The sequence below is a fragment of the Patella vulgata genome, chromosome 5 (assembly GCF_932274485.2).
Source record: "Patella vulgata chromosome 5, xgPatVulg1.2, whole genome shotgun sequence".
Taxonomy (NCBI): domain Eukaryota; kingdom Metazoa; phylum Mollusca; class Gastropoda; family Patellidae; genus Patella; species Patella vulgata.
Genome location: NC_065883.2, coordinates 66,531,621 through 66,544,561, shown reverse-complemented (window position 1 = coordinate 66,544,561; position 12,941 = coordinate 66,531,621). Strand labels below are relative to the sequence as shown.

General features: G+C 38.2%; 1 protein-coding gene across 7 annotated transcripts in view; it reads right to left on the bottom strand.

Moving 5' to 3' along the window:
- The window catches only part of LOC126820413 (papilin), a 164,520-nt gene that overhangs the window by 125,662 nt on the left and 25,917 nt on the right, over positions 1-12,941 (bottom strand). For all 7 annotated transcript variants that reach the window (XM_050548334.2, XM_050548326.2, XM_050548325.2 and 4 more), the window contains exon 2: positions 2,982-3,127. In XM_050548334.2, coding sequence (XP_050404291.2) covers positions 2,982-3,053 — 72 coding nt within the window. In that variant the 5' untranslated portion in view covers positions 3,054-3,127. The remainder of the gene's footprint in view (positions 1-2,981; positions 3,128-12,941) is intronic.

Here is a 12,941-nt window from a genome sequence, read left to right as displayed (position 1 = left end):
AAGTCTCTTTCATTTTGTTTAAATAAAACCTGATAGTCAGAGATATCCCCTTTAGTGACCATATTAACTTTATGTCTGCCTGTCATGTAAAAAAGTAAACGACACTGCTTCTAAGGCCAACATACAAGTCATAAGATTTGCATTGTTTGGAAAGCATTTGCCATTTTGGTAAACATATCTTTGCCGACATTAATTTATTTAAAATCAGTATTTCTCCTGTTAAGATAGGTTTATCATCGTGGTGAATTAAAGACGAAACTCATTTTCCGATGTGTTCCCGACTTTTTGTCGGGATGAGAAAATAGGCCAAAGCTTCTTCGAAACTCCCCACCCCCACCCCCGAGGCAGCTCCGACGCATCGGCGATATCTCACCAAAATATCAGGGGACCTTCGTGGATATTTGAATCCTTGGCGAATGTTCGGCGACCATTCGATGACTTTTCGGTGACACATTCCGTATCCCAGGGTTGCGTCCCCGAATATTCGCCGAATTTCGGCGACGGTTGAAAAGTGTATTCTTCCCACGGCGTTTATTTCTGGATTTTGCATAAGGTACCTTTCTTTTTGAATAGGCGATCATCTAGGCCCCACTGGGAATATTTTGCCTCAGGGATGTACTAAAGATGGAAATTCAGGCGCTTCGGGAGGCGTCGGTAACAGGTTCCCCGGTATCTCGGGGGGGGGGGGCGCATCGGGTGCGTCTCGAGCAATGTGGAACCATCGGGAGGCCTCGGGAGAAGATTTGTTTATTTTCACATCGCCGTGCAAATGTTAATTACATTATGTCAATCCCGAACAATGATGTAAGGAACCCGGTTCTTTACTAACCAGTGATGTTTGTGTACTTTTACAAATTAAACATTATTAACCAATGATATATGTACGTCTTTGTATGCTAGACCTTATTAACCAGTGATATAATTATGTTTTTTCAATTTAGACTTAATAAATCAGTGATATATCTATGCTTTTACAAAATAGACTTCATTAACCAGTGATATATTTTCACAAGACCGACGTTATTAACCAGTGATATTTCCATGTTAGACTATATTCACTATTGTAACATGCTTAAGAGTGAATCTTGCGTTTTGATTGGTCGATTAGACACTGTCTATTGGACAATAACACCCCTCTAAATTAGAAAAATCACTGCGTATTAATATTATTTCTTTGGTTTTTACGTCACTAAAACCGATTTGCAGTGAGACGAATTTTGAAGTTTACACAATAAAATAAGTTCTTTAAAAATTATAAAAAATAGCATGTTACAATGTCGATAAACACCTCCTGTTTCGCATTTAGAGGGGTGTTATTGTCCAATATACATGTCCTGAGATTTTACATTAGAACCCGCGACGCTAACGCGTCTTGGGTCCTAATGATCTCAGGACATGTCTATTGGACAATAACACCCCTCTAAATGCGAAACAGGAGGTGTTTATCTCCTAAGTAATTATATATCTATGTTTTATTTACAAATTGGACACCAGAAGTTCACTTGCTAAGATACATACAAGATATTGTAATCACCTTTAACATGATTCATTGAATAAAACCACAGGAATCGACAGAATCTGATTATATCAAAATACGTAGCTCACATGGGATTAACGACTATTATCTTCAAATCATTTGTTAAAATATCCTCGCTGGTTTTTATGTTTAGATTGTGAAACATGGTATCCGGGGCTATAATAGCATATACCCCTTTTCAATATGATCCTAATCTGTCCCCGTATTCACGGTTGGTCTTTTAAATTAATTTATTCATGTCGGTTTTATTTAAGGTTATCAAATGGACAGGATTGTCCAGAATGATAAACCTTTTGTCCTGGTAATTCGTGTGGCCTCGGGGGATGAGGACCTCTTAACGTATTTCACCTCATTGGTTTATTATTTGGTGTAATTAACGCCAGGATAGCTTTAAGTATAGAATTGGCGGGATGTGTTTGTATGCTCTATTAATTAACCATTTCATGGCCTCGTTCATATCCATGTATTATATTGTAAATTGTCACTTAAACATACATTATGCAAGAACTAAATCTGCCTATTGCAGGCACTTCTTTAGGCCTGAAATGTTATCTAAATTATTAATTAGACATTAATTAACTTATCCAGACCATAATCAACTCTCGATGTTTATTGGATTAGGTTCCGATTTCCTGTTCGACTTCCATTTATAATTTAATCATGAAGTGGATAATCGAGACTATGTTTTTTATCGTACCGACTTTAGTAATGATGATCGGGGCTAGGCCGAAAATTCAATCACTAAAATCTCGGTTAACATTATCTAGTTTTTAACTATTATAGTGAGAACTGCCAGCTCTTTATCTAATCTCCCATAATGTATCTTTAATAAAGGGTCTTAATATAAAGACGATCTCTATCTAAGTAAGGAGTCTGTATACTATAAGGGGTTTTGAACTAAATACAATCCGTCAGGGATCTAATACGTTCACAGTTCGTTACTTGACCAGTTCTTGTATTTAGTTCTTCGCAAAAAGCCCAAACCTCCTCCAATTCAAGTACGATCGACATGTAACTTGGCATGCTTGTATCTTGGACAATTGCGCATCGATTGACGGACTTTTGATATGTCGTCACAATTCCAAGATGGCGGCCATGACGTCCTAATCGGTTTTTGGATAGGACTATCGGTCAGAGATCGCCCTTCTGTTAAGGCCCTTTATTAAGTGGTGAAGATGTACAATAATATATATTTAACATTAGGAGGCATTACCACTTTGCAGGTCTTCGCCAGTTCGTAAAAAATGTAATTTTCGATTTGGCGTGATTTAAAACTTAGACAAATTTGCCTTGTATACGGAAAACAAAATATATTCATCTTGATAACGTTGAGAGAATATTAATCGAAACGCCGCCCAAATATGTTAGGCCTAGTAGCCTTTTCCATAAGCAAGTTTATTACTTTATCTAAATGACTCTATATGTAAATTAATTTAATGTTTACCTGTACTTGTGTTTCTATGGTAACTAAAATAAAACAACCCACAAACCACAGGTATCCCATCTCTCCCCTCATTATAATACAACGGCACTCCTACTTTACGTCACACACAACGTCATAACATCACCATTACCTTATTCACATATAACCTGGAATAACAAAACAATAACTATATTATGCTTTAGAAAACACTAAAACAGGGACCGAACAGGGTCATTTTTGAGCATTTCCAAAGCATTAACGGAGGCGAAATTGTGTTTAGGTCCTGTGCGACCCATTTGGGCCTTTTAGTTTGCAAGGGTTATTTCTCAGCCGCCCATGACCAGAATCAGTCGTTTACGAAGCTCGCTGGATACCACGGGGTTGTTGCAGACGGAATCCACCTTTGCTTGAAATGTGAAACCAGAAAAACTCTCTAGCTGACGAGTCGCTTCTGGCTTGCGGTTGTGGTTTCGATCCCCGGTGTGGCTTGGAGATAGGGGCGCCTTCTCAACCCCGTGGGTTTACTCTGGGTACTCCGCCCCCCCCCCCCACACACATTGCAGTAGAGCACGTTTGGTCTGTTTCATTGCAAATAAGGACAATAAAAGGACACCACATTATTTTCGACGAAAACGCCGTAATTCCTTTCCTGTATTTGTTCTGCTCGGTACAACGAATACGTGTTAGTTTATAACGTATGGCTATGTGCGTATGTTTTTATGATTTCCAATACTATGGATTGTTTTGATTTATTAATGTTATCTATTTAATGTAAATCTATTTACTCAATTATACAAAGGCACACTTATATCATTTATTTTAGTTTCTTGTTTCTGAATTATAAGTAGCTATATTGTTAGTTTGAGAGAGAGAGAGAGAGGGATAGGGAGAGAGAGATGGGGTTTAACGTCCATTCGACACAAATTACGTCATTTCGGGACTAACATATGGTTTAATTTTATTTCCATAATTTGCTTGCGCGTAGGGGTCTTTAGCAGTGGGGGGAACCGGAGTACCCGGACAAAACCCACGAGGTTGGACAGGCGATCCTACTCCTTGTCATGTACAACCGGAAAATCGAAACCACGCCAGTTGACTCAATGACAGACCTTATGATACAGCGCGCACATGCTAACCATTCGGTCATACCCCCCCCCCCCCCCCACACACACACACATTGTTAGTTTGAACATTCAACAATTGTAATATGCATAACTACGACGAAAACGTGGAAAACCAAGCTGAAATAAACTAATAAATGTCTACAAAAAACGAAACCTAATCTTTTAAAAAGACATGCACTATAACTAACAATAAATTAAATAAAATTCTAGATATTTTAAACTAGTTCACCCACCCGATGTATCAGAGAAATAATAAATACATAAACCTAATCTTTTAAAAAGACATGCACTATAACTAACAATAAATTAAATAAAATTCGTGATATTTTAAACTAGTTCATCCACCCGATGTATCAGGGAAATAATAAATACATAAATCATTAGAGAATTAGAGATAATTTACACGAGATCATCCCAAGTGGTGTTCACTAGCTCGTGACAAATATTCATGTTTTTCAGCACAGACCTCCCCTTCAATATAGGACAATATGTTACTGATATGGTACACTACCTCCCCGCCTATACAGGACCTCCCCGTCTATACAGGACAATATGTTGCTGGTGTGGTACCTGATAATCATATACACTAAGATATATATAGATATATCATTCTGCTAAAGGGACAATTTATTATTCTTTTAAAGAGACACGCCATCAGAGAGAAATGAAAATGAAATGGGGTTTAATGTCCTACTGTTCTGCTCCGACTGGGCTAATGAATGAAAATTTTTTTATGGACAGCGGTGCTACGGCCTACTCTTGTATCGAATTCCAACGGCCAAGCGATCTTTTACGTGCACTCCAATGGGTACAAGGGGCCTCGCTTTTTCGTACAATTCGAAGGACTAGACAGCTGACCTTGCCAGGCCCTCCGTCCTGCACCACTGACAAGGGGAAACCACGTCAGAAAATTCTGATGAATTTTCTCGGCCAACAGTGAGGGGAGAGAGAGAAAGGGGAAAGTGGGGTTTAATGTCTACTCGACCTGGTGATTTCGGGACAAACATATGGTTCAATTTTATTTCAATAATCCCCCTGTGGGAGGAAACCGGGGGACCCTTAGAAAACCCACGAGGCTGGACGGGCGACCCTTCTCCTGGTCAGGTACAAGCGGAGAATCGAAACTACGCCATTTGACCCAATGACAGACGCGATAACCATTCGGCCACTCAACTCTCATACCATCAACAAGACAATAAATATTACTGTGGTGAAATGAACTGAAATGGGGTGTAACGTCTTACTGGGGGAACTTGTACCCAGACAGCGGCGCTACGAATCCCAACTGACAAGAGTTCTTTAACGTGCAGGTCAATGTGTACACGGGACCTCGGTTTTTCATCCCATTTGAACGACTACACGTTGTTGTACAACCGGGGAATCGTACAACCGGGGAATCGAAACCACGCCAGCTGACTCAATGACAGACCTTATGGTACTGCGCGCACGTGCAAACCATTCGGCCATCCCACCCCCAAAATATATGTTGAAGTTTGATGTGAGATTTATTCGGTGTTATGTCTATTTAATGTGTTCAGGTAGAGTGATAATTCTACCTGATACGGGACACAAGCTTTATTATCTAATATAATATAATTATGTTGAAGTTTGATGTGAGCTTTAGTCGGTGTTATGTCTTTTTAACGTGTATATAAAGATGTGTATTGTGATTATGTTCAGGTAGTGTGATAATTCTACCTGATTGTTCGCACAGGTAGGTAATTCAGGTGTAAATCTATTTAACTTTATTTCACACGTGACTGATTCTCTACATGTACTTGTATATAATATATCATAAACTAGAGTTTATATACAATGACAAGGACGTCTATATAGATAAGATTAAAATAGACATGGGTTTATCTAAAATCCTTTCCACAACGTCACTCTAATCAGCTGTAAACACTTTTCCAACAAATCTTGTATTTGGATTTTAATTACTCAACTTGGTCCCCGGTTTCACCATTATCTTGTTACTAAAGACCTCTATTTTCATGCGAATTATTATTATTTATTCATTTTTTTTTGCGGGGGAGGGGGCAGAGAGGGGGTAACGTATGCACTTTAAATCATAAGGTTTGTCATAGAACGTTTTAGATCCCAAGCTTTTACGTAAATCGGGCTTAACCCAGTTTCTTCTCGACCCAGGTCGATATCATAATTCGGGCACAGCTTGTTATTTGCGGCAGTCTCACTAAAATACTGCTCTATATTTCGTTTCGTATTTTAATACTTTCGATGGCCTACACTACATGAAGATCTGACCAGTTGTAGTGGAAGATCGTGTCAGGTGTCATACGAGCGGCTTTTGACCTTATGACGTCAGATATTGATTAATCAATCAGTGTTGACGTTTCTAGTGGTTTACCCAAAGTACAGTGCACCTCATGCCAAAAACTCGCCGTAACAGACCGTTTCATTGGCTAATCCCTCACATCACCCAGAATGCGGGTTATATAACAACTCTTTCAGATCCAAGTGTAGTAGTGAACTATATAAAATAAAATAAAAAAACCCAAACGAAATAAGATCTGTGTTTTAATCAGATCGTATCGGAGAATGTGTTTAGTTCTTTTTCTCGATTGTATGTGACAAGGAGTAGGGTCGCCTGTCCAACCTTCTGATTTTTCTCCGGGTCTTCCGTTTTTCTCCCCACTACTATACGCTCAAGCGTAAATGTTTCAATTTAAAACAATGTTAGCTGTTAATTAGAAGTGACATTAAGTGTTCAGGAAAGAGGAAGAATTACACTGATAATAATGTCTGCTTTTAGTACATTAACAACCAAATAGGTTTCTGATTACCTGGAGCTACAGAAGGTTAAACGAATTACACAGAACAGATCCCAACCACCCCGTCTATTTCCGCTAATGAAATGGTGTTTAACAGACTAATGTTCTGCATCGACTGGACTAATGAAGACGTGCTTAAGCCATACGCTGTGTCATGAGGGAAAGTGCGCCAAAATGCGTCACTACTGCCTACTTTTATATCGAATTCCTGCACCGCTGACAACGGGAAACCACGCCGGAAAATCCCGAGTAACTTTCTCTTCTCGGTCAATACCGGGAATGAACCCGCGAGCACCCGGTTAGTGAGCCATCGCCATACTCACTGAGCCACCGCGGCTCCCAAAAATACCTTATTAACGAATGACCCAACAAAGGGGGTCCACGTCGAAAAAATCCCGAAGAACAGTCCCGGCCAACACCGGGAGCGAAACCGAGCCAGCGTCCATTTCCATTTGCGTAGATTTGTGCAGTCGAGAAAGAACAACAGACAGACAAATTACGAAGCAGTTTGTTTCAATGACATACAATAGATTCATTTCTGTGGGGTTTCTTTTAACCCTGAAACATGAGTACCCAGGAAAACCCTTCGAATATTTCTTCAATTGTTACCAGTAAGATACCATTAAGCAAAGGTACATAATACATTTTACGATACTGACAGATCAGGTACCACGCAGTACGACGACCCGAACTCATCTCACATACTAAACTTACGCTGTATGTCTACAATTAACTCTGCTTGCGAACAGACATTAAAATGGCAGATATCTTAAGTCCTAAATCGACGATTTTAGTCGAAAACACAAAGTATATTTAAGAATTATGAGATGAATATATTCTGCTTTCATTCATTTTTGTGTACAACAGATGTGAACCGGACCGCATTACAAAACAGTATACTTATTAAACTATAAAAATACTTATGGAAAACAGCTACTCATTTATTTAGGCGACGTTTCGATGTGTATTCTCTCAACGCTTGAAAACGCCGAGAGAATATTCTTCGAAACATTGCCTAAATAAATCAGTAGCTGTTTTCCATAAGTATGTTTATAGTTTATTTATCTGCCCAGTTACTAAATGCCACTTAAAGAATTAGGATACTTATTGTTGGATATGGCCGCCATTTAGGACAGAGATCTACTTTCGAAGTAGAGTATAGATAGGTCTCTGTGTGCAGAATGTTCATCTGGCTGACCAGCTACCGCACAGGGGCCTGTTTCACGAAATTTTAAATAAGATAAAATCCAAATTTTAGTAATTTGATTGGATAATATTAAATTGAAGTATCTACTAAAATTGGATTTTATCTTTAGTAAAAAATTCGAGAAACAGGGCCCAGTAACGCAACCTTACCAGTAGTGGTGTACATCATTAGTATAGTATGTACATTATCGATATTCCTTCATTTCAGACCCAATATATATCAACTGTTAAAATCCAGAACCATTTATAATTAATCTCTTATTTCTGGTTATATTAAATCGCTTAAAGAAATCAAACGTTCATGTCCAAATTAAAAATATTATCTTATTCAAATCTACTTAAAAACACATTAATCGGTGATTTAATACGATTGACGAGTTGGAATCCAATATGGCCGTATCCACGGAAATTGATAGACATCAGAGAGATTGCCAGATTATATAAAATTCAGAAGAGTCAATAAATATTACAGCACGTTATACAGCACGAGGAGAGGGAGAGAGAGAGAGAGAGAGAGAGCGAGAGAGAGAGCGAGTGCAAACCTATCACTGCATTATGAAATTGAAGTGTTTGGACAAGATGTGTAACCGATTTCCAAATAACACGTGTTTTAACCTTGAAATAATTAACATTTATATTAAAAAAAAACACCCACCCTATGGTAATTTAGATTAATTGACATAATAATTGGATGTCAGACATTTTAAAATGTCGTCACAATGACTGTTGCTATTTAATATAATTTTCCTGACACCATGTTACATCGTGTTATTTACACCTACCTAGCATCATCCCGCACAATTAATGTGGCTATAGCTGTCCTTTATGAGGGAGACGTGGTGGATCAGTGAGTTATATGCTGTCTGATGAACCATGCCGTCTTGGATTCGCTCCCGGTTTTGGCCGAGAACGTCCCTCGTTTTTTTCCCAGCATTTTTCCCTCTTGTCAGTGGTACAGGACGGAAACCCTGACAAGAACAGTGCCTAGTCACTCGGATGGGATGAACAGCTGAGATCCCGTGTACACATTGGCGTGCACGTACAAGAGCCATTGACAGTTGGAATTGAATTCGATAGTAGGCCTGTTGCGCCACTGTCCGTACACGATGTCACTCACAGCACACTGTATGACGTACGCCCGTCTTTATTAGCACAGTCGGAGCAGAACAGTAGGAAGTTAAACCTCATTTCTTTTCATTTTATTTCATTTCTGTCCCTTTCGAGGGACTATATCCCTTAAACCACGCCAAAATGTACTCAAACTGATTATTCAATATTTGATAAAAGATGCGTTGTGTACGAGTAAAATCTGCTTATTGCAGATCTTTATTTTGGTATCAATTATATAAACTATTATTTAACCATTTATTGACATGACAAGCCTTTAATCAGCTGTCTAGACCATCGGATGGCCGAGATTTAAATGGATTCTAGCACCCGCGAGATTTAAAACTGTAAATATAAAATGGATAATTGAGACTCAGTTTCGATTGCTAAGTACCGTTTTACAATAATAAACAAACAGTTAAAACGTCAAACACTCGTGAAATTTTCTATAATATTAATGCTTCATTATCTATTGTTGAACTATTATCTAAACCAAAATATCAAAGGTATAGATAATCAAACATTTTTACCTAACACCTATAGGTGGCAGTGTTGACTGAGAACGGACCCCAAGACTTTTCAACGTGGTGTGGGACAGGGGCCTTGACAAGGAACAACATCTAGCCTGGCGTGCACGTAAATGAACCCTTGGCAGTTGAAATTCGACAATCGCACCTGTCTGGGAAAAATGACAATCATAGCACACCTCCTGGCATATGTCCATTTTAACTATCTCGGAGATAAAAGAGTAGGACGTAAAACTCCATTTCATTTCACTGATTCCGGGTGACCAACTTTCATTTAAACGTCTTAAAAGAGTCATAGACAATTGCGTATTTTCATAAGTTGACCAGGAGACAGGTGTAATAACAACAAGAGGGAATCCCTGCGAATACAATACACGAATACAGTATTGTCTTGGACATAAATCATTATAGTGTTTTGTAAGTTTGTAACCAGATATGACTTTTATTTCTTTCTGCCAAACAATAAACCACTGTTTTATAACAATGGTTGTAACAAGACCTTCTATTGGCTGGACGTTAAACGGTCGTTTGTTGATGTGACTTCAACGATTAACCTTTTTACTGGATCCATTGTTTGACGATAATCTACGCCATTGATTCGCCTTGTATAACGTTAACTGCTAACAGCAACGACGTTGTATCTAAAAGACAAGACAGTGTCCCAGTGGCTCGATGCGTCAGGCGTTGGCTCATTATATACCTTAACTGGTTAAGTCTAAATATTAAGGCCAACTACAGATTTCGTCAAGGTCACAAGATGTAAATGCTAGCGCTAACAACACTATCCCCAACCCTAACCCACAATCTCGTCAACAATCACGTGCCCTAACCGCGATCTTCATGAAATCTGCAGTTAACTTAAGTCAGAGAATGCGTTTGTGAACTCGGGCCTGGCTGTTGACTGAGAAACTTCATCAGGATTTTTCAGCGTAGTTTCCCCTTGTCAGTGGTGTGGTGTGGTGCAGGGGGGGGGGGGGTGTGTTGCAGTGTAAATCAAAAAAGAAGCCTTGGCGGCTGGAATTTGAAGAAGAGTGGGGGGGATGCTGTGGTCCTGTCAAAATGTCCATCATAACACACCGAGTGACCTACGGCCAATACAAATTCTTCAATAGCATTCTTGGTGACGAAAAGTCTTAGCTATGTAGAAGCTATAAAATATTTACCATTTGAGGTCCCTTGGTTACGTTCCATGCTACTTTTACGTGTGGACGTTTGTGTCTATAATAGTAAGTGCAGAAGACAGCACCACATAATAACAATTACAGGACACAATATACGGACAACAAAACGTACATATCAGATCAAAAGAATTGATTCGGGGACTAGCCGTAAGCGTCAAGTGATACATACTTGACTCAAAATGAAAACCAAACTAAAAAAAAAGTAAAGCAATTCAAGGAAAAAGAAAAAGCGTGAGTCATGATCGGCTATGTCCTTCATGAAATATAAATTGAAGGAAAAACACAAACCCAAAAAATCTTTATAAGTAACCATTTTTGTGAAATGTAGTAAAAAGCAATTTTCAGTTATACACAATAAACGTATACCCTGTCCCGTTCACTAAATATCCACCATTAATTAGCGATATTAAGGAATTCATAAGCCGTCCCTTGGTCACCTTCACCGCCTTAACTGATTTGTATTTAATGGGTTCAGGTATTTGGTTTAACATCTTTATCCAGGTAAATTGTTTACCTGTTTATTTCAGGTGTTAATCCTTCACTAATCTCTACTGGTAAATCTAACTCCGTCTTTTATTTCACACTATATGATTTCAAATGACGAGCTCCGACTCATATTTCAGATTCACCTCGCAACATTCTGACAACTTCAACGATCTATTTTCATCAATACATCATTAACACCATTTGGGATATCGGTACATATTTTAGAAAGATACAAACAAACGCCATATATCTGTATTTAATACATAAACAAATACAAATACGTCCAGTTAAAACAAAAACAACCACATTTACTTCTTCATTCTGATATACATCAAATCATAAGCCTAGTTATTTGTCCCTGAGTTAGAAATTGGAATCGGACCAGTTATTTGATAATCGCGCTTACGAACATGGACGTAACAGATTTTAGACATATACTTAGTCATAGTTTGATGTTATTTGTGAAATATTTTCCATGTTACAGACGCCTGTGGATCGATTGTGTCCATCAGGTCAAGCTCACACGCAAGAATCAATAGTTCATTGAGGAATTCCCGTTTCATTACGGAACGCATAACGTATATTTATGCATATATTAAGTATTTGGGATTTTCCCCTTCAATTTTGATATTGTTTGTTTACCTCATTAATTAATTTAGGCGCCGATACATAATTTTGAGACCGACTGCACTTATTTTGAGACCGACTATCCCCTCACCCATACCAACATTTACGCCCCCGAATTGTATATAAATAATTAAACATCAGTCAGACAGTTTTATACATGTACGAACAATAATAAATTATCTCATTTAATTGGTCCCTTGTTAAACTCCGTCTTCTTTAGTTCAGTTGCTGCACAGGCTCTTGAAGGGATTAAAATAAAACTTCTTGAGCAGTGGTAAGAAGTTTTATTTTAACCCTTTCAAGTGCCTGTGAGTTGGTGCAGTAGGACTTTAACCTCATAATTTCATGTATTCTAACTATATGTCTATTATAGAGCAGTATTTTACTCATTGAAATACACTGTACAATTATATATACATATTTTACTTATCTTATAATTTATATTTAGGTTAAATAGGATTTTTTTTTACTGTCGTTTGTCATGAAAGTAACTCATAATTCAAATTTAAATGTCAATTTTGATCATTTTAATGTTAAATTTTATTATTGTATATCATGATATGTAGCTAGCTAAAATAAAATGCCAGTTAATATGGCGCAGTGAATAAGGTACTGGCTCACAGACCAGTGAGTTCCAGGTTCCAATATTACATTAGCATTACCATCATTACCCATTACCATCATTACCCATTACCATTACCCATTACCATTAACCCAGCCCTGTCCGGCGTTGGCCCAGAAGGTACCCAGAGATTTTCAAGGGGCGCATGACGGAGGACATGTTGGTGCACACGTAAAAGAACCCTTGACAGTTGGTATTCGAAATATTTCCCAAAATATCCCCTCATAGCACACATTATGGCGTTTATCTGTTTTCATTCTGGGTAGTGCAGAAAAGTAAAACGTAAAACCCCCATGTCATTTATATATG